This window comes from Acinonyx jubatus, chromosome A3 (genome assembly GCF_027475565.1).
Source record: "Acinonyx jubatus isolate Ajub_Pintada_27869175 chromosome A3, VMU_Ajub_asm_v1.0, whole genome shotgun sequence".
NCBI lineage: Eukaryota > Metazoa > Chordata > Mammalia > Carnivora > Felidae > Acinonyx > Acinonyx jubatus.
This window is the reverse complement of record NC_069388.1, coordinates 100,010,283-100,032,647: the sequence shown is the minus strand read 5'-3', so window position 1 is coordinate 100,032,647 and position 22,365 is coordinate 100,010,283. Positions and strand designations below refer to the sequence as shown.

Here is a 22,365-nt window from a genome sequence, read left to right as displayed (position 1 = left end):
TAAACCTTGTGGACAAAAGAGGATCAGAAAAATTAGAGATGCTTTCTTCTTACAAACACGCTGGAGGAGCTCCTCTGGGACTGGATGTGAATCCTGCGTCCGATGAGAACCCCCAGTTGGCACTGGGCCCTACAGGGGCCCTGGTTCTGCGGCTGCAGCCAGACCCGCCCAACCCCTCACTGATTTGCATGTTTCCCCCAGAGAATCCACATTTCTGCTCTTCAGGATCCCCATAAATAGGCTGCTCAGTGATTCGGGGCAAAAAAAGAACCTGAGGCAGGCCCTGGATTGAACATGGAGGTCCTGACCCAGCTCCTCTGCCTTCTGCTGGCCTGCCTCCCAGGTGAGGAGGGCGGCGCAGGGGACATCCCCGAGATGGTGGCCGTTCTCTCCTCCTGACTGGGGGGGTCTCCCCAGGGCTCCGTGGATCTCTGACCCGGGATCTCCCCTCCCCTCAGAGACCCAGGTGTTCTCAGCTTAGGAGACCAGGACGCCAGAACCTTCTGGGAGGAAAGGGAGTGGGATCTCGTAAACAACGGTGACTTTGTGTTTTGTTTCCTTGCCAGCTGCCGGCGGGACCGCTGAGTTGACCCAGTCTCCCACCCATCTCTCTGTGTCCCTGAGAGACAGCGTGTCCGTCATCTGCAGGGCCAATGAGAGCGTTAGTGATCACTTAAGCTGGTATCAGCAGAAACCAGGCCAGCCTCCCAAGCTTATCATCTATGATGCCGATAACCTAGAGTCTGGAGTCTCAGACCGCTTCTCTGGGATTCAGTCTGGCACAGAATTCACCCTCAAAATCAGCACAGTCGAGGCTGATGACGCCGCTGCTTATTACTGCCAGCAGGATTATGCGCTTCCTCCCACGGTGCTGCAGCCCCGAGCATAAACCCTCCTCCCGGGCTGGGGCTGCTCCTGTGGCGACGGTTGTCAGGTGGCCGGGGTTCCAGCAGCTGCACTGTGCCCTGCGGTCTGTTGGTCGGGGCGGGGTGTGCTCTGGGGAAGGGCTTGCAGGGCTCAAGGGTGATGGCCTGCAAGGGACTTTGTCCTTCCAAAGCTTTCTTTCTTGACAACCCCAAACCCTCAAACCTTCAATTAATCTAATATTGAGATCTCTAGGGGAGCCTGCAAAGAAATTTGTCCATGGTCCATGGTCTTTGAATCCCATCTCTGAGATCCACTCTGAGAACGAGGGGGGAGGGGGGGAAGGGAGCCTATATCCAAGAAAATGCTACTACCACTACTAAACAGCAATAACTACACAGTCTATTGCCATTTGCCCAAGTCTCGAAGACCTGCTACGCGTTCAACGATGCACTAAGGCCTTACCCATCTCAAGTAATCAGTCGCACAATAATCCTCGAGAGATGAGAAATCAGAGGGGCTCAGGGCTCAGGGCTCAGGTACCAGTGCTTGTAGGGAAGAAGATGGAAAAAACAATCTGATCCTTGAGTCTGTAATGCCTACTCATTGGTGAACTCATTCATTTAAAAAATAAAGTGCATTTGCTGTGTATAACGTGAATTTAAAGCGTACACCTGGATGAACGTGACCATATGCATCCCCCCTCGCACGAGGACTCAGACAGAGACGGTCTCCAGCGTCACACTCTTCCCTCATGCTCCGTCCGGTCAATTCCATGTTCCGTTCCCCCCTCCCCACCGCCACCAGAGGCCACCACCCCCTTTCTGTTTCCTAACCGTGTAGAGCAGACTTTCCCTGTTCTTGTACTTCATACAAATGGAATCGTAAGGTATGTCCTTTCTGGTGCCTTGCTTCATTGGCCCCAACACGTTCTTTGAACTTCCTCTATGTTGTCGGCGGGGCAGTAACTTGTTCCTTCTCACTGCAGAATAGTTTGTTGTTACAAGAATACGTCACGACGGCTGCATTTTTCAATTAATGAATTGTTTCAGATTTCAATGGGTTATCAATACAGTTGTGAAGAACACTCTTTCAAAGTCTGGTGGATTTATGCACTCACTTCCCATGGGTGTGTTCCTAGGCACGGAAGCGCTGAGTCACAGCGTTAGCCTAAGGTTGGTTTTGGTAGATAGTATGAAACAACTTTCTGAAACGGGGAATGTCTTCACGCTCCACCGACCATGTATAACATTTCCACTTGCTGTAGATCCTTTCCCAATAGTTGCTATTGTCAGACTTTTTATTATACCCATATTGGTGGATCCTGAAGGAGTATTGTTAAAATTTGCATCTCCTTGATGACTAATGATTTTAAGTAACTTACCATATTTACTACTGAGTTGCTATTTAGACAGTTTGTTTCTTGGGCAGTGCCTGTTCTAGTCAGACACACACATAGTTGGGTCTTTTTTGGAGAGTACTTTATGTTCTGAAAATGAATCTTTTGCCAGAAATGTGCATGAGAATATGTTCTCCCATCTTACGGTTTCTCTATTTACTTCCTTAATGACACATTTGAAAAGGAATTATTAACTCTAATGAGACCTAATCTTTTCTCATTTCTTTCTCCTGCCATTTGGTGTGGGGGCAGGTGGGTCTGTGTAACAGATCTGATGTCTATTTTGCTACCTCTTGTTAGTGAGCGGCTTCATGCGGGCTCAGAATGTCTGAAACTTGCTTGCGCTGTTTTCTGGTCATCAGATTGAGGGGAGGTAGCTTATCCTCACCAACATACCTCTCGGTGCCTATGGATATAACCACAAATGATAATAATTTCTTAGTTGTGCACGCCTGGATTGACATTGTCCATTTACCCAGGGGATATTGGCATGAGATGTCTCCAATGACATGTGTTCACTGATTTAATGGGAATGGACAGAGAGGCGGGCCTGTGGTGTGTTGCTTAGATCCCCCTTCAAGATAAAGGATTGCTGCAGGTGCTGTGAGGGCTTCCTGCAGGCCACCCTCCATTGTTCGCCCTCCGAGGAGATCACCTTGGCGGAAGAAGACCGCCTAGCCTAAGGTTACACTTCTTTTCCAGGAAAGACAATAACTACTCGATGCAGGGGTACAAAGGCCCAGCCCTCTTACGCCAATCCAAGTCAGTTCTGTAGAGCCAGTGCCTCTCTAGACCTCCCTATGGCGTTGGCCGTGGCTTTTCTCAAGACTCACAGCTCAATTTCTCTCTGTCCAATCCTGCTTCCTGTCTCTCCAGGGATGCTCATCTCAAGAACACTCTTTAATAAACAGTCTAAACTCTCTCTCAGAGTTGGTTTCTCAGGGAATCTTGGGATTCCTATGGGGAATGGATTTCCCATTGTCACCCTGTGACAAATGGAATCAGGGAGCAGCACAGGCCAGGTTGTAGTGATAACCTTCACAGGTGGCGTGTGTATAATTACCAAAAGGGACAGCAGGTGCCGAGTGACGTCAGACATAGGGATCTGTAGCAGTGACTAATCGACCATGGGTTATTGGGGATTAAATTGATGTGTAGACCCTTGGAGAATTTCATGCATATGACTGGAAGACTCTAGGTCAGGTGAGCTGAAGCCCACACTCACATCTTCTGACTCAGTCCCTGGATCTAAGCCAGTTCATGTGCCAGAGAGCACTGCTTGAAGCTGAGGCCACATCCTCTTGAGAAACGACCCTGAAATTTAGCCCCAGATGTTTGGAGAACATTTGCTTCAATATTTTCTGAGAGGAACTCAGGACAACTTCCTCAAAGCAAATGTGAACTAGAGAAAGGAAAATACCCACATTTTCCCAGCCATGTAAGGTCTCCAAGTTTGTCTAATATTTAAGTGTCAATATGAATTTTCATAAAAGCCAGTTGGTTATCAGAGGGACACCTGGGTGGCTCAGGTGGTTAAGTGTTGACTTCGGCTCAGGTCATAATCTCACGGTCCATGAGCTTGGGCCCTGCATCGGGCTCTGTGCTGACAGCTCGGAGCCTGGAGCCTGCTTCAGATTGTCTCCCTCCCTCTCTGCCCCTCTCCTGCTCGTGCTCTGTCTCTCTCTCTCAAAATTAAGTAAAAACTTTAAAAAATTATAAAAAATATTACATCTTCATAAGAAACTGATTTGCCTGGGGTGCCTGGGTTGCTCTGATGGTTGAGTGTCCAACTCTTGATCTCAGGTCAGGTCATGATTCTAAGTTGTGGGATTGAGCCCCTGTCCAGCTCCAGGCTGAGCATGAAGGCTGCTTGGGATTCTCCTCCCTTTCTCTTTCTCTTTTTCTTCCTCTCTCTCTCTCTCCCTCCCTCCCTCCCTCTGCCCTTACACTCTCTCTCTCTCTCTCCAAAAAAAAATAATAATTCAAAAAAAAGAAAGAAACTGATTTTTGTCATTTTCTCCAAGCATGACGCTTTCAGTGTATCTTTCTTAGTTTCTTCCCTAAACGGACATCAGGGCAGAGACAATACTCACACAGTCTCCAACAACTTTTTTTAGTTAGTTTGTTTGTTTATTTTTGAAAGAGAGAGAGAGAGAGCACAAGTGGGGGGGGGAGGGCAGAAAGAGAGAGAGAGAGAGAGAGAGAGAGAGAGAGAGAGAGAATATCCCAAGCAGGCTTCATGCTCAGCATGGAGCTGGACACAGGGCTCAATCAACCTGAGCTGAAATCAAGAATCAGACGCTTCACCGACTGAGCCACCCAGGTGCCCCGTGGTCTCCCACGTTTGTCAATGGCTCCAGGAAACAGAGTCACCATCAACGGCAAAGCCGGCCGAGCCAAAACATTGATGATGATGTACACAGGCATCAACACAAACCAGGACAAGCTCCTACACTTATTCTTAAATGTGTTTCCACTCTTATCTCTGGGATTTCATCCTGGTTCAGTGGCAGTGGGTATAGAACAGACTTATCCTGAGAGCTGATAAGGTGAAATCTGAAGATGCTGCATATTATTTCTGTCAACGAGATGATCACGCACCTCTCACGGTGATATACTCTGTTACAAAAACCTCCGAAGCCATCAGTGGGACGGCCTTGGCTGCCAGTGAGAATGTTCAGTATGTGGAACTCTGTGACCCATTGGTACCTGCGAAGTTCCGGTATGTGAATGCACATTCGCCTCCTTTCTCTGTTTGCCAGGCTGGACCTGACACACTTGATAAGGGAGAGAGTATTACAACTTTCCACGACATTGTCCAGCTGAGCCGATGATCTCATGTTGAAGCAGAGACAAATTCACGTGGCTGTGTCCCTGTCTTCTGCCACACCTATCGTTTGCACCCTCCAAAAAGTCAAAGGCACCAATGGATCCAGGTTAGGTTCTGAATTGCAGCAGTGAATGCAATCTTCCCTCTCTCTCTAAGCACACTCACATTCATCCACACGCTCATTTAAACTCTTCCCTAACGGGCGCCTGGGTTGCCAGTCGGTTGAGCGTCCAGCTTCCGCTCAGGTCATGATCTCATAGTTGGTGAGTTTGAGCCCCACATCGCACTCTCTGCTGTCAGTGCAGAGCCTGCTTCAGATCTTCTGTCTCCCTCTCTCTGCCCCTTATCCCTCTCTCTCTCTCTTTCTCTCTCTCTCTTGGTTTGCTCTTGCTATGATGACCACTAGAATGTCAATTATTATTATTTCTTAGATCTTTGTTCCTTTTGGAAACAGTTCAGTTCCATAATTCCAAGATTGAACAGCTGTCCCCTACATCCTCCCCGAATAGTATCATCTGCTGACTTTGGGCTTAACGCTTTTGTGCCGCTGCCTAAATTTCATCTGAAATCCCAAATACTTTTCCAAACCAAAGACTACATACATAAACATCAAAGAGATTACCTTAAATTTGTGAACTCCGAGTACCTGGGAGCCACAGATCTGTGTACCTTCTCCCTCTAGCATGGGGACAATGCTATTTCATCGAGTATCGGTTGCTTAAAGGCACTTTGCTTGGATCTGATGAGAAAGCAATAACGGCACCAAAGTAATACCCATGTGTTGACCCCATCATTCCCAGCCTATGGCGGCTTTCATGCTATCGTACCATTACAGGCCACTACCAGGAAAAGCTTCGCGTGTGACTATGAAGCTTATGGCTCCTCATGGAGCTCATGGACGCTCAACCGACCGAGCCACCCAGGTGCCCCAGTTAGGGAAGAGTTTAAATGAGCGTGTGGCTAAGTGTGAGTGTGCTTCGAGAGAGAGGGGAGATTGCGTTTACTGCTGGACTTTATACTGCTGAAGTTACACCCGACTCTGCGACTGTTTACTGAGTACTCAGCTTAGCAGTTCATAACCACCAAACAAGGAAAGCAGTGGCGGCAACAATATTGCCCAGGAAGGAACTCGGTAGATAATAATGATGATTTCGTTTATGTTCGTGGTGTGCTGAAGGCCAGCAAGAGCCACTGTACCCAGTAATGATGTGCTCCATAATAAGCTCCAAAGTAAAAGCACATTCCTAAATTAACCACCATTCAACGGGGCTGAAATCCTGGAGGCCAACGGTAGAGGGATGATCTCACGAGGGACGATCTCACGATTCGTGAGTTCGAGCCCTGCATCAGGCTTTGCACTGACAGTATGGAGCCTGCTTGGGATTCTCATTCATTCTCTCTCTCTCTCTCTGCCCCTCCCCCACTCGCATGCTCCTGCACATGCTCTCTCTCTCAAAATAAATAAAACTTGGGGCACCTGGGTGGCTCAGTCTGATGAGCGACCAACTTTAGCTCAGGTCATGATCTCATGGTTCACCAGTTCAAGCCCCACGTTGGGCTCTGTGCTAGCAGTTCAGAGCCTAGAGCCTGCTTTGGATTCTGTGTTTCCCTCTCTCTCTGCCCCTCCCCTGCTCATTCTCTCTCTCTCTCTCTCTCTCAAAAATAAACACTAAAAAAATTTTAATAAAACTTTCCAAAAAAAAAAAAGAAAGAAAGAAATGTTTCCTTTTTTTTTTTTTTTTAAAGAGCAGAAACCAAAAAACCCAAGTTGGGATCTCATTTTCTCTGACAGCTCTTTTCTACAGTAATTTCTCATCCTCTTCTGAAGACATTCATTGATAACAGCAGTCAACACAATATAAAGGTGACATAAATATTAATTTCTACCCTTGAGGAGTAAGTAGAAACGTTGGTGTTTGTCAGTTTTTAGAAATGACTTAAGCCTCTCTTGCCTAAAGTAATCTCTCTTCCTCTTTCTGGAATTAACATCAATAAGACCAATAAATAGTATGGTTCATCTCAAAGGTGGTATATATATAAACTATACATATATCTATATACATATATACAAATACACATGTCAGGGTGGGGATTATGAAGTATTTAGATCAAAATAAAACTACCAATTTTTGTGAGTCTGTGCTCCCGTATACATGTGCTCACACAGGGGACACATAAATGCATTTCTACCTCAGGGGAATGCATAGGAAACCTTGGTTAGTGTTTCTTTATATAGATTCATCTAGTGCATGCCTGCAAGCTGTCTCCTCACTGAATCACTGCCTTGCACCATATACACAACCACCAGTGGTTTCTGATGAGAGGTAGCTATTAAAGTAGATAGCACAGATGAGGTTGTTTATGTGGGCAAGTGTATGCATCTGTCAGACATCCCCTGGGTCTCCCACACTGTTACTACAGTAGCATTATACGAATAGCAGCTAGGGGCACCTGGGTGGCCCAGTCGGTTAAGCATCCGACTTTGGCTCAGGTCATGATCTTGTGGTCCGTGAGTTTGAGCCCTGCATTGGGCTCTGTGCTGACAGCTCAGAGCCCAGAGTCTGTTTCAGATCTGTACCTCCCTCTCTTTCTGCCCCTCCCCTGCTCACATTCGTTCTCTCTCTCTCTCTCTCAAAAATAAAAACATTTTTGGGGGCACCTGGGTGGCTCAGTTGGTTACTGACAGCTCAGAGCCTGGAGCCTGCTTCGGATTCTGTGTCTCCCTCTCTCTCTGCCCCTCCCCACTCATGCTCTGTCTCTCTGTCTTAAAAGTAAATAAAACATTAAAAAATGTTTTTAATAAAAATCAAAATAAAAACGTTTTTAAAAAATTTAAAAAAAAAAAGAATAGCATCTAGCTAGCTACCTATCCACCTAATCTACTGCACCTCATTACCAAGGATAGTAAAAAATGCTCAGAGGGGACACTTGTATTCTAGTCTTATGCTTAAAGAACACACTGGAGACAGACAGCCAGATCTTGATTAGACCAAACCAAAGGGTCCATAGTCAATGAATGTTACCCCACTTGCTATCACTGGATTTTATCATCTCAGAAGGAGGCATGAAAAATAAACCAGACATGGGGCGCCTGGGTGGCTCAGTCGGTTGAGCGTCCGACTTCGGCTCAGGTCACGATCTCGCGGTCCATGAGTTCGAGCCCCGCGTCGTCGGGCTCTGGGCTGATGGCTCAGAGCCTGGAGCCTGCTTCCAATTCTGTGTCTCCCTCTCTCTCTGACCCTCCCCCGTTCATGCTCTGTCTCTCTCTGTCTCAAAAATAAATAAACTTAAAAAAAATTTTTTTAATAGAAAAAAAGAAAAATAAACCAGACATAATATTATAAGAAATTCGTTAGTCTGGACATTTTGTAACATCATAATTTTCTGTCTAACTCTGTCAGCTACTACAGGAGTTAGGATTTAATCAAGTATTCCAAAAATAATTTCAATATGACATTCATAATAGGAGAAGAAGAAGAGGCATTGGTTTTCATTCATTAATCCCTCATAGGTGAACACATCATTCCAATCAAATAACACAAAAGACCTAGGACCTGTGTTCTGCCTGCCCCCAATCATATTCCTTTAATGGGAAGGATGCTGTGCAGCCAATTACACCCATTTGAATTTAATTACAAATAATTAAAAAATAATAATAATTTAAAAAAATAATCTACCCCCAAATTAATGCTCTAACACTGTTGGTGGGAATACAAATGGGCACAACCACTATGGAAAACAGTATGGAGTTTCCTCAAAAAAAAATTAAAAATCCAAATAGTATATGGTCCAATAATTCCACAAATAAATTCTATTTATTCCAAAGAAACAAAAACTAATTTTAAAAGATATATACACCCCTATGTTTACTGCAGCATTATTTACAATAGCCAAGATAGGCAAAAAAACTAAATGTCCATTGATAGATGAATGGATAAGGAAGATGTAGTGTGTGTGTGTGTGTGTGTGTGTGTGTGTGTGTGTGTGTGTGTATGCAGCTTTCATGCTCGTGTGTGTGTGTGTGTGTGTGTGTGTGTGTGTGTGTGTGTGTGTATGCAGCTTTCATGCTCTAGCCAGCAGGAGCCCAAAGACACCGAAAGCATCATGGCCACAGTAAGTTTGCCCAACATTTCTCCATGTGCCCCTTCTCACCTGGAACCCAGAACTGCAGGATGAAGATCAGGGGAGCCCCGGACCCCGTCTCTGACAGCTGGACTAGAGGCTGCTCCTCAAGGTCCCTGACCAGCTCTGCCTTTAAGGATGTCGAGAGCAGCCTGGAGCTTTGTCTACTGACACAACATGCAAATCAGCTCAGAAGACCTTGAGGTTGTGCTCAAGGGGGACACCTGCTCTCACAGCACCCTGTGGGACTTGGGGTCACCAGAAATTTCCAAGTGGAGCTCAAGCATGTCCCAAGGGACTCTGTGACCAGTTTCCTGAATCTCTGTCTTCTAGTCTGTCTGAGAAACCCTGTGTGGGAGTGACCTGCGGCTGTCTTAACGTTAGGATAGAAGTTGTTTCTCTTAATCCCTACAATTAAAAGTTCATATAAGCACAATGATGTATTTCAAGTTGTGATTATTATCAGGAAGAGGAAGCTGTGGGATTATAAAAGATGGAAACAGGGGGGCCTCTTTCAGATGGGGAGGGGAAGTCCGCTCCACTGAGTAGATGGCCTTGAAACCAAGTCCTGAAATGTCATGAGGACCTGGAAAGGGTGGGAGGGGTGAGCATGGAAGCTTGGTGAAGGCTAGAGACCTACACTAATCAGTGAACTTGCTTCCATTGGGTAAGACTGGGACTCTCCAGTTGCTCAGTCCTGAAAACCAATGTCATGTCCCCCGCAAGCCCTCACAGGTGGACGGGTCACTCCTACTCAGAGTGGAGAACAACCAGTCCCCAACTTCCTGTTCACCCTGTATCTAACATTAATGTGTCATGTACAGGCACTGGGACCAAGCACAGAAGAAAAACCCATGCGAACTCAAGCTCACAGGTCAAGAGGACAGGCTCTACCTACCACCTAAACGCTTTCTCTCCCATGGGCTAATTCTTTGTCTTCTGCAAGATGCCCTCCCAAGTACCTTCCCCCAAACAGGAGCGGGCTCAACCACACGTGATTCATCATCTCCTAACCCATAATTCTAGCTGCTTGTCATCTGTCAGGGGTTGGGCCAGGCAAGGGCAGGCAGCCCAGGGGAGGGGCTGGAAGGCAGCAGCACAGGGGCCACCACAAGCCTTGACTCTGGTAGCTCCACCTCTCTACCTTCGTCCTCCGTGGGGATTTGCATCAACCTCGGCCCAAATGCCTCTGCCACAGGTCCGGCCCTGTAGCCAGATGCTGATAAATGGGTCTTTTCCAGGGACAGGGTCTGAGCAGCCTGGGGAAGGTGAGAGGTAGCAAGGTGGTGCCACCATCCCAGACCCTCGGGCCCCTGCTCCTGCATTCCAGGTGAAAGAACGTCCCCAAGTGGAGACAAGTCCTTGTGCTCCTGAAGAAGAGTGGTTGTTGGTTTTTTGTTTTATTTATTTACTTAGAGAGACCGAGTATGTGCTCAAAAGTGGGAGAGAGGGAGAGTGGGAGAGAGAATGCCTAGCAGGTTCCACGCTGTCAGCAGGGAGCCTGACATGGGGCTCGATCTCATGAGCCATGAAATCATGACCTGAGCCGAGATCAAGAGTTGGACGCTTAACCAACTGAGCCACCAGGACTTGATGCTTCAAAACCTTCTCCCAACTCACACCCTCTGAACCGCTGACATGCTCCATAGCCTCTGTCTCTTCTAAAAGCTCCCTCAGCTTTTGTGCTTCCTCGGCAGACGTCTCAGGAGCTCCTATTGCCCCCTTCATTTGCCACTTCTAGACCTCCTACCTAAAAAGTGAAAACACAGTCTTTGAAATCAATATAGGTAGACTATGTCACCCAGTATCACTCCTTAGTGCACGCAAACACCAGGCCCAAAGTCTGTCTTCGCTTCTGCGGTGTTTTAGTTCCTGGCTCATACACCCTGTCACGTGCCTGCTGGTTTCAATACATTCGTGTATGAGCCTTCCATTATCCTGCTCTCTCAGTTGTTTGACTGATTCTCTTCCAATTGGCTCTTCCCCACCCAATCTTGATCACTCACTCTCATGGCCCCACCTCAGACACATCGTTAGAAAACAACAGCAGCTTCTCCATCATTAAAATGTTAAGCATCTCAGGCTTGCCCACTTCTAAGGGCTCTGCAGCTCACTCCACCTGGCGTGGCCATAGCCAATAATTTCTCGCTTTCATTAGACTGAGACCTGACATCTCTAGGAAAACATATGTTGTCTTTCCATGGAAAATTCGGCGTGTCTGTGGTGTACCTGTCCGGGTTATCAGATTCTACCCCTATTCATTGTCTTTGAGCTATCCTGCAACTCTTTGTAAACTGTTGGTAACTGATAGATGCATGATTCTGTCCTGTCTAGTAGTAATTTCATTGACTTCTTACCTCACCTTGGAAAACCAGTTTGCCTCCACTTTTCCTTTGACCCAGTTAGAACATCTTCGTAGTTCCACATTCATCATGTGAGTAAAATAACTTAACATTCGTTCAATAATATTGTATCTCCGTGAGAGTCATAATTTTACTGTTCTCTGAAAATTATCTTTTAACATATCTATTGACCTTTCTACATTTTCTCTATCCCTACGCCCTTCATATTCCCATTTCCCTCTTTACTCAGCTTAAATTCCACGATCCTTCTTTATAACGACTCCCTTATACACAAGAACTTCCTCAGCCTTCCATTCTTTCACTTCGTGCAACAAAATCCCACATGCGTGCTGGAGAAAAACACACAGCAAATTCTGACTTCTGCCAGCTTCAGATTCATGACCAATCACTTCCTGAGGGCCCTTAATCCTGCCCCACCATCATATCTCATTTCCCTGATCTATTCGGTCTCCACTCTTTCTCTTTCCTTCTTTCTTCAAGTCCTAACAGCTCCTCCCCCATCCTATCTTAAAGCCAAATACCCCATTTCCTATTTCCTAGGTCAAGAGAGGGGATCCGAGGAGAACATCCATGGGCTGCCTGTCCATCTTCTGACCTGCTGGTTTGGGTGTTGCCACACTCCGCCTTTCTTCCCAGCACTGTGGGGAGGCAGACGGCCCTCCCATCTGAGGCCACTCCCTCGGAACCCACATCCCTTGCCTCCTCAACTGAATTGCTTGGCACTTCTGCTTTCCTGAATTGTCAGCGTTCTCCCCTCTCTGGCATCATTCCCATCAGTATGTGAACATCTTTTAAAAAACTCTCTGGGGGGCGCCTGGGTGGCTCAGTCGGTTAAACGTCCAACTTCAGCCCAGGTCACGATCTCACAGTTCATGAGTTCGAGCCCCGCGTCGGGCTCTGTGCTGACAGCTCGGAGCCTGGAGCCTGCTTCACATTCTGTGTCTCCCTCTCTCTCTGCCCCTTCCCTGCTCATGCTCTGTCTCTGTCTCAAAAATAAATAAACATTAAAAAACAAAAAACAAAAAAACCTCTCTGACATCACATCTCCCTCCAGTTATGGCCTATTTCACTCTTCTCCTTCACTATAAAGCTCACTGACGGAGCTATCTACAGCCACCGTCCCCAGATGTTCTACCCTCATTCTTTCTCGAGCTTTCTACATTCAAGTTCTTACTTCCACCATCTCATCGAAATGTCTCAAGGTCCCCAGTGACCTCCATATTGCCAAGTCCAATGGCCACATGCCAGTCCTCATCTCGCTAGACCCATCAACAGCATTTAACACACTGACAACACCTTCCTCCTTGATACGCCTTTTGCTCTGGACTCCAGAGCATTGCACCATCTTGCTGGGCCTCTGATCTAGGCAACACTCATGCCATTGCTTATCATATTCCAAGCTCCGGTCCGATTCTCTCCCTGAACTCTAGACTCGTATATCCAATGGATACTTGACAGCTGCACGTGGAGATCTAATACGCATCTCAAACTTAAAATGTCCAACACCAAATTCCTGATCTCCTTCCCCAAATCCACTCTCCCACAGTCTTCTCTATTGGAACAGATGGCAACGCCCTCCTACTAGTACTCAGAGAAAAACTCTGGAGTCACCCTGAGAGCTCTCTTTCTCTCACACTCCCTGTCAAAACCATCAGCATATTGTTATCTCTGTCTTCAAAATATACCACTTCTCACCTCCTCCACTGCCACTGCCACAGACCCGAGCTGTCATCCTCTCCAGCTTGGAAGATCTCAATAGCCTCCCAACTGTTATCTTTCCAGTCTTGCCTCCCAGAGAGATCCTGTTAAACTATGTACCAAAGTATGCCCTGTTCTATTCAAAACTCTCCCACTTACCACATCATTCAAAATAAAAGCCAAATCCTTAGAGGAGCCTACAAAGACCTGTATCAGGTGGCCTCCTTGTGATTTCTTTGATCTCATTTCTACTCCTCTCCCCCTTGTACACTCCACTTTGGCAACATTGGTTTCCTTCTACTTCCCTAACATTCTGATCACATTCCTGCCTCGGAAATGTGCTGTTTCCTCTACTTAGAACCAACTACAACTCTACTGCCTGGAGTATTCCTATGGTTCCTTTCCTCACCACATTGAAACATTGATTAAGTCACACCTTCTCAGTGCAGCCTTCTATGACCGTCTATAGTAGATTGACTGCAAATACAGATCCCCCACTCTCTACCCCTCCCTCTACCCATGCTTTTTGCAGTATAACTTTGCAGCTCCTCCTATCAAGAGCTGGGGTCTATTCACCTTCTTCTTCAACAGGATCAACTGTATCGACCTTTAGAACGCATCAGACAGGGAATTGTGTCAGCACTAAGGTTAGGCATCAAGATGCCTCATGTACTTTTACTTCCTCACTTCAGACCCTGCCACCTGCCACAGAAAGTTGGGATTAATCCGCCGCATGATGAGAGACATGACGCCCAGTTGCCCAGACAGCCCCAGCTGATAGCCAACCACGGCAATGTGAAAGACGTGAAAGAAATGTGAGCCTTTCTATAACCGGAGCACCTAGTTGACCTGTCAGCTAACTTGAAACACACGAGCAAGCCAGCCAAGACCTATCAGGATCAATCAGGCCTGGCCCATAGCAACTGAACTACTCAGCCAACCAGTAAACATGCCGGCAATAAAAATGCTACCATTTTAAGTCACTACATTTTGGGGGTGATTTATTACACAAGAATAGCTAACCAATACATCATCTGATTTTAAATTTCTACTCACTCTTACCCCAGCAAGCTTTGATCCCCTTCATTTTTCTTTATAGCACTTCCAAAACAACATAGTAAGTATTCACTGATGCAGGTTATTTATCGTCTGTCTCCCCTGGCTGGGGTGAAAGCAAATACCTCTGCTCTTGACACATAGTAAACACTCAGAAAACATACCTGGGGGAGGGGGCACCTGGGGGGCTCAGTTGGTTAAGTGTCCGACTTCAGCTCAGATCATGATCTCACAGTTCTTGTGTTCGAGCCCCAGGTCGGGTTCCGTGCTGACAGCTCAGAGCCCGGAGCCTGCCTCGGATTCTGTGTCTCCCTCTCTCTCTCTGCCCCTCCCCCATTCACACTCTGATTCTCCCTCAAAAACAAACATTAAAAAAAAAATTTTTTTTTAAAGAAAACACATCTGGAATGAATTATATGGATTCCTTAATATGGGTACTTTAACAATATTTCTAATCATTATGAGAAGCTGTTCTGTAGGTAAGAGTGTTCAGAGCACCCTGATCAGGTTTGTTGTGGTCTTTTCCTGAACCCATGTATCTCAGAAGGAGGTAAAGAAATCATACTTAAAAGGCTTGGGATTTTTTCTGTTTTTACAATGAAATGGGCATGTCAATTAAATGTTTTCCAAGGGACTCAGGTTATGCAACACTTAGAGCCATGATTTCCTTCAGTCACAAGGTTCGACCTGAATGCCTAAGGGACGACTTCAAAGAAAGAGGTGACAAATGACGAGAACGAGGTGCTGAGGGACACTAGCTCATATTTCTAGAGTGACGGGGTGAAAGAATTAGAGAATTGCCTTTGTGAGAAAGAGCACACCTGGAAGAAATGGAGAGGAGAGAGAAGGGAGGTACGGAAGGAGACAGAGCAGAAACAGACGTCAGGGCCATTGCTCAGGAAAGCTGGAAAATAGGGTCCACGGAAGGAAAAAGTGAGAGAGGGATGCTACCTTCCACGTAGGAGGTTCTGAATAGGAGAGGTCAAAGGTTTAATATTGGGAAGGTCCTGAGTTGGAAGGTGATTGCGGGTGAAGAAAGGAGACCAAGAGAATAAGGAAATAAAAGAGAAATGTTCCAGAGTCAAGGAGGCACAGGGAAGAGAGAATTCATCCATCAGGGTGTAAAATTCACCGGACCCTTCCCCAAAGGGTAGAGACAACCTTACTGGGTCAATTATGCCATCCGTCTGTGGGAAACGCACAGGTTCCTGCGACACAAAAACTCCTGACAGCTTCTCTGAGACATCTTTACGGCATTTGTCTTCGCTAATCTCCCCCCAAAAGGGATCCAGAAAAAGCCAACCCCCTTAATTTTCCCCTGGGCCCTGAACAACCCTCCAAGGAATAAGTCGGGAGAGGTGGCTTCTCAGGCAGATACAGGAATGTGCATGTTCAGGGCCGAGCAGGGAGGAAGCAGCAGGTGCAGCCAAGCCTCCCTGACCCTCGGCCCCAGGAGAAGAGGTTTGTGTGCGAGGCTGAAGCACTGTGGGAGGAGAGCTATCATACTGCTGACAGTAGTAACTCGCCACGTCTTCAGCCTGGAGGTTGCTGATGGTGAGGGTGAAATCCGTCCCGGACCCACTGCCACTGAATCGGTCGGGGACTCCAGATGCCCGGGTGGAAGCTGAGTAGATGAGCAGCTTAGGACGCTGCCCTGATTTCTGCTGGTACCAGGCTAAGTAGCTGCTAACACTCTGACTGGCCCTGCAGTTCATGGTGACCTGCTGACCTGGAGACCCAGCCAGGGAGCCTGGAGACTGCGTCATCGTGATCGCCCCACAGGCACCTGCAAGCACGAGTAGATAATGATGATACATACGCACTTTATCGTGACACTGAAATACGTCGTCTGAAAAGCGTTGTACCTGTCAGTGCATAATTGGGTCTATTTTGGAAATCGCCAGTATTTCTCATTACACCTTTAAAAAAATGTTTTTAACTCTAAACTGATACTACTCCAAAAGGATTGTGGCAAATTTTAAATTTCTCACCTGAGACCCACAGCAACAAGGATATGAGGACCTGCCTCTGGGCCACCATCGTGCTGTCCCTGCCTGCCCGATGCAGCTGAGCTCACATGGCAAAGGCCCCTTTTATCAAACCTGAGCAGCTGGTCTGGGCCTGGAGGGGCCTATGCAAAGCAGCTGGTGAGTAAAGAAGCAGACTGCATGAGCAGTGGGTTATGAAAGTATCCAATGTAAATCTAAAGAGCCAAAAATATCACCAAAAATATAGTTGTAGGACTAGAGACACAGAAGTCAACTTAGAAGCTCTTAGAACAACTCAGAAGTTCTAAAATGACAAACTGCTACAAGATCTAATGATGAGTTTCTATTTTATTTTATTTTTTAAATTTTAATGCTTATTTATTTTTGAGAGAAAGGGAGAGACAGAGTGTGAGCTGGGGAGGGTCAGAGAGAGAGGGAGACACAGAATCCAAAGCAGGTTCCAGGCTCTGAGCTGTCAGCACAGAGCCCGACGTGGGGCTTGAACTAGTGAACCGCAAGATCATGACCTGAGCCGAAGCCAAACGCCAAACCAACTGAGCCACCCAGGCGCCCCGAGCTTCTATTTTAAATTCAAGAATGTTTTTAAATGGGTTGCGTTTCCAGAAATGATGAGCTAGGCTCTTCATATCAATAATCCTGGTAAAATTATAAAATTTGCTGGGAAATGAAGGAAGGAAGGAACGAAGGAAGGAAGGAAGGAAGGAAGGAGGGAGGGAAGGAGAGAGGGAGGAAGAGAGGAAGGAAGGGAGGGAGGGAGGGAGGGAGGAAGGGAAGAAGGGAGGAAGGGAGGAAGGGAGAGAGGGAGGAAGGAAGGGAGGGAGGGAAGAAGGGAGGAAGGGAGGCAGGTAGAGAGGGAGGAAGGAAGGGAGGGAGGGAGAAAGGAATGGAAGGCACAAGAAGGAAATGGAGAACTTTGGGCCCAACTTTTTATAAAATCTCTGACCAAAGATATTGGGACTCTAAAGCCATTTTTATGCTGCAGATCTGTAAGAATGCCACAAACACCTGAGCTCAGTTTTGGGGCTGTACAAAGGGCCAGAGAGATGGGAAGACAGGACCAGAACTTACTCACTTAAGGAGAAAAGCAGGACCCTAATTTGAGCTAAGGGAAGTCTGAATCCTGAATTTTAGTTATTCTATTTTTTCAATTCAATATTTCCATTTTGCGTTAAATTAGCGAATTAATGAAATCTAGGTTCTTTCAAGAAAATTTAGTTCCAGGGTGCCTGGGTGGCTCAGTCAGTTGAGCATCTGACTTTGGCTCAGATCATGATGATGCAGTTCATGAGTTCCAGCCCCGTATCTGTCTCCAGCCCCACAGTGGGCTTGCTGCTGTCAGCACAGAGCCTGCTTTGGATCCTCTCTCCTCCTCTCTCTCTGCCCTACCAGGTTCACACTCTGTCTCTCTGTCTCTCTGTCTCTGTCTCTCTTTCAAAAATAAATAAACATTGAAAAGGAAAGGAAAGGAAAGGAAAGGAAAGGAAAGGAAAAGAAAAGAAAAGAAAAATTTAGTTCCATCCAATGGTTTGAGAAGTCAGTTCACGGTTGCCTGTTCCTGGTCCTGCTGTTGATTCTCCAGCAGAGGGAAGAGTGGGGGTGGGGGGTGTGCAATTCCCTTAAGAAACCGAGCGTGCATCCCCATAAGGACGGCATAGGTTTCTGTGGCTTCAGGTATCCAGCTCCTGAAACTCTTCCAATCTTGTCTCTGAGTGCGGCAGATGCCTGGTGCTCACTCCGTGAGGTGGTCCGTTGGCTGTTCTGTGGGCATCCACGTGGCCTCTGCACTGCTCCTTGACGTGAGAAATTTCCTAAGACCCGGCTATACTCTGTATCAAGTAGATCCAAGCTGGGGACCCTAACCTCACCCTGACAAAGGGTCAATTCTCCCATCATTCAGCCCCCCAATCCGCCCCTAGTGATGGTTGATTTTACGTGTCAACTTAGCTAGGCTATGGTGCCCAGTTGTTTGGTTAATTGCCAGTTTAGATGTGGTCCTGAAGGTAGCTTTTTTTTTTTTTCCAATATATGAAATTTATTGTCAAATTGGTTTCCATCCCACACCCAGTGCTCATCCCAAAAGGTGCCCTCCTCAATGCCCATCGCCCACCCTCCCCTCCCTCCCACCCCCCATCAACCCTCAGTTTGTTCTCAGTTTTTAAGAGTCTCTTATGCTTTGGCTCTCTCCCACTCTAACCTCTTTTTTTTTTTTTTTTCTTCCCCTCCCCCATGGGTTCCTGTTAAGTTTCTCAGGATCCACATAAGAGTGAAACCATATGGTATCTGTCTGTCTCAGTATGGCTTATTTCACTTAGCATCACACTCTCCAGTTCCATCCACGTTGCTACAAAGGGCCAGATTTCATTCTTTCTCATTGAAGGTAGCTTTTGGTGTGATTAACATTTAAATTAGTAGACCTTGCATAACACAGATCACTCTCCGTAATGAGGGTGGGGGCCTCATCCAATCAGTTGAAGGCTTTAAGGAGCAAGACTGAAGTTTCTGAAAGGACAAGTGATTCTGCCTTAAGATGCAACATAGAATCTCAGCCTGAGTTTCCTGCTTACAGATTTCCAACTCAAGGCTGCAAGATCAACACTGACCTGAATTTCCAGGCTGCCAGCCTGCTCTACAGATTCTGGACTCACCAACCCCCACACTCTCAATTCTCAAAATCTCTCTCTCCATGGATATCTTATTGGTTCCGTTTCTCTGGAGAACCCTGACTGATAACACTCTTCACATCCCTCAGGTCCCACCTGTAAGAATGCCAGGCATAGCATTCGTTTCTGCCTCCCCACTGTTCCTTCCATAGACCATTCTTATTCCTTCTCTTACTTTACAAAGCTCTCACGGGGTAGGACTCAACTGCTGGACTGTATATATGGGAAATCCAGGCAAGACAGTGTGGGACATGTCTGTACTCTCCAATTCTCTCCCCCTGGGGGGAAAATTTTTAAGGGAAAATCCAATTGTATTTCTTTTCCTTTAAGTTTATTTATTTATTTTGAGAGAGAGCACAAGCCGGGGAGGGGCAGAGAGAGAGAGAGAGAGAGGGAGGGAGAGGGAGAATACCAAGCAGGCTCCACACTGTCAGTGTAGAGCCTGACAGGGGGCTCAAACCCAGGAATCCTGAGATCATGACCTGAGCCTAAGTCAGATGCTTAACCTACTGAGCCACCCAGGTGCCCCCTGATGTTCTGGAATTACAAGCTTTATGACTGCCTCTCACACTCGCTGACCACACCTAGTGGCAGAATAAACAAAATGGCTATCTTCTAGGATTCTGAGGGCTTACCCTAAAGCTTTCTGAGGAAACATTCCTTCGGTTCTTTTTTTTTTTAATTTATTTATTTTAAACCTTCAGAGAAATTTTGCATTCTTTCCCACGATTGGTCCATTTGCGTTTTACTATAAAATATTCTCATCACAAATGTTATACCTCTGAAAATCCCTATCACCCTAGCTTGAGACACAACGCCCAAGAAAGGGCACAGATTCAAATTCTCTCAAGTATACTACAGCCACAAATTAAACAGTCCCCACTGATACTTCTGTTTAAAAAAAAAAAAAATTTACTTATTGTTGAGAGACAGAGTGCGAACAGGGGAGGGGCAGAGAGAGAAGCAGGCTCTGAAGCAGGCTCCAGGCTCTGAACTGTCAGCACAGAGCCTGAAGCGGGGCTCGAACCCACAAACCATGAGATCATGACCTGAGCCGAATTGGAGGCTTAACTGAATGAGCCACCCAGGTGCCCCTTCCATTGATATTTCTTTATTCACAAGCTAGATCCAGTCTTTACTTCCAATTCTCATATTTTTTATCATGGATTTTTGCATAAATTTTGATTTTTAAATATTGCATTAAAAGATTATTTTATCTGAATTACTGAGCGGTGTGTGTGTGTGTGTGTGTGTGTGTGTGTGTGTATCTCCCTAAGTTTTGTGCCTGAGGCGAGTACATCTCCTGCCTCACTCTGGTCCCGATTCTGCATAAAGGACTCCAAAGAGCCTGGATGACTTTTAATACCTCAGACTCGCACGTCTTCACTGTGAAGACAAAATTAGCCTTGTGAATATTGTAACTGATACCTAAAGATGCACACGTTTCCAAGTACAACCAGGGATGAAAGATTTTAGCTGCTAAACTCCCCGCCCTCCAAAGTTCCAGATTCCTGATAGGAAAGAGGACCCCAGAGGCCAGGACCGTAACAGAGATGGAATCTGGGGTTGGCCTTGAAGGGCTCCTGGCATCTGGCTCAGCAGTGAGGAGGCTCTGGGTCCCCCTGAGGGGAGAAAGAACTCAACCCAAAGATCAGAAAGAAGGCCTGGGGAATGGAGCAAAAGGAGAGGGGGCGGAGTAAGAAACGCAGTTAGACAGTAGCCGGGGTCAGGTCAAGTCACCCTGGAATGACCTGGAAAGTTCATGAAAATCCCGGTGGCCAGTGACCACCCAGACTGGTTCCATCAGAATCTCCAGGGGTGGAAACCAGGCATCAGTAGTTTTTAAAGTTCCCCAGGAGGTTCCAATCACAGCGGCCAAAAACGAGAACCACGGGTGTAGGCCTAGGAGGATGTGACAAGGGGTTTGTAACTGCAATGAGAAACCTTTGAAGAGTTTTAAACAGGGAAATCATTACATCTAGTTTCCTTTTTTTTTTTTTTTTTTTAAGGATCACGCTGGTTACAAAAGAGAATCATCCAAAAGGCTTGTTGCTCATCAACCACTTATCTATAAATTTGCTTCCCCTGTAAGTGGGGCTGACCACTGAAAATCAATATACACTAAGAAATAGAACTGGAGGTAGAGAAACAGAAAGAGGGGACGGGGGTGGACCAAATGTTTATACAGGGGTAATAAGTTTACAGGGGGTTTTATTTTACTATCCTATCTAAATTCTCAGTAAGACTTATAAATCACTTATTTTAAAAATAATTTAAGATTGCTCTATACCTGCCTTTTTTTCTCTCTCTTCAAATATTTCCATGACTTTTTGTCTAAAAACAATAAAATCTGACCTGGCTTGTAATAGTTTTGTTACCCAGAAACCTCAATCATCCCGTTAGACCTATGTAGGTTTGTTGGCTTATACAACACTGCCATCTACTGGCATAACTTCACAACTGCACCCTGACTAGTGTGTGGTGAGTCGCTCTAGGAAATGTGACACTGTTTCTTTTTATTTTCATTTTTAATGTTTACAGCAATGGCCAATCATATACAAAGATAGATCATATACATGTTCACACATGTGCGCGCGCGAGCGCGCGCGTGCACACACACACACACACACACACACACACACACACACACACACACTGGAGTATTTTGAAGCTGATCCGTTAAGAATTTTAGTACATTGCTCACCGAAAAGGACTTTAAAAAAATTAAGTGCTATGCTACTATGGTACATAATTCTCTAATATTATCTAATTCCCAGTTTTTATTCAAACCACCTTGATCATCTCTACACACTGTTGTTTCAGTAAGTTTGTTTGAATCATGGTCCAGGTCCAGGTAAATGTATGGTTAATTAAGTTTTACCAAAACCTAAAAAAAAAAAAAAAAAAAAAAAAAACCCTCTATTTTACAAAACCTGTCCAGGAAATAGTAAAAGAGTGCGGACCACCATTATTTAGAAATATAAATCATGTCACGGGACGAGGATAGCCTTGAGACCAAAATCTTTACCCCCTCCCTCTACCCATGCTTTTTGCAATATAACTTTGCAGCTCTTTCCAGTTTTAAAAACTGTTCGGTATCCTGAGTCCTACAGCAGCCGGCATGCTGAAGAAAGACACATACGTTCATGTTGCTCAGGGTCATTTTTCATTCTTCCACTGGATTTCAGAAAGTGCATTAAAAATGTCCCGTCAGACTTGGACCAGATGGCAACTGTGCAGAGAATTTTCCTGGTCTGCAAATATTTTTCCAAGTGCCTCAGGAAATGTAATAGAAGTGCTTTAACTGGGAGGCAAAACATCTGGTTCTTCCCCCATCCCAGTCCTTCCCTACCTGTGTAGCCTT

At 46.0% G+C, this 22,365-nt stretch overlaps 2 gene segments (V, D, J or C); one reads left to right on the top strand and one right to left on the bottom strand.

The window, feature by feature from the left end:
- LOC106978146 (immunoglobulin kappa light chain-like) overlaps positions 1 to 22,365 on the top strand; it is an 84,913-nt gene that overhangs the window by 49,279 nt on the left and 13,269 nt on the right.
- On the bottom strand, positions 15,625 to 16,430 carry LOC113597077 (immunoglobulin kappa variable 4-1-like). The segment is given in 2 exon segments: positions 15,625 to 16,118; positions 16,324 to 16,430. Coding segments are annotated over 2 exon segments (528 nt in total).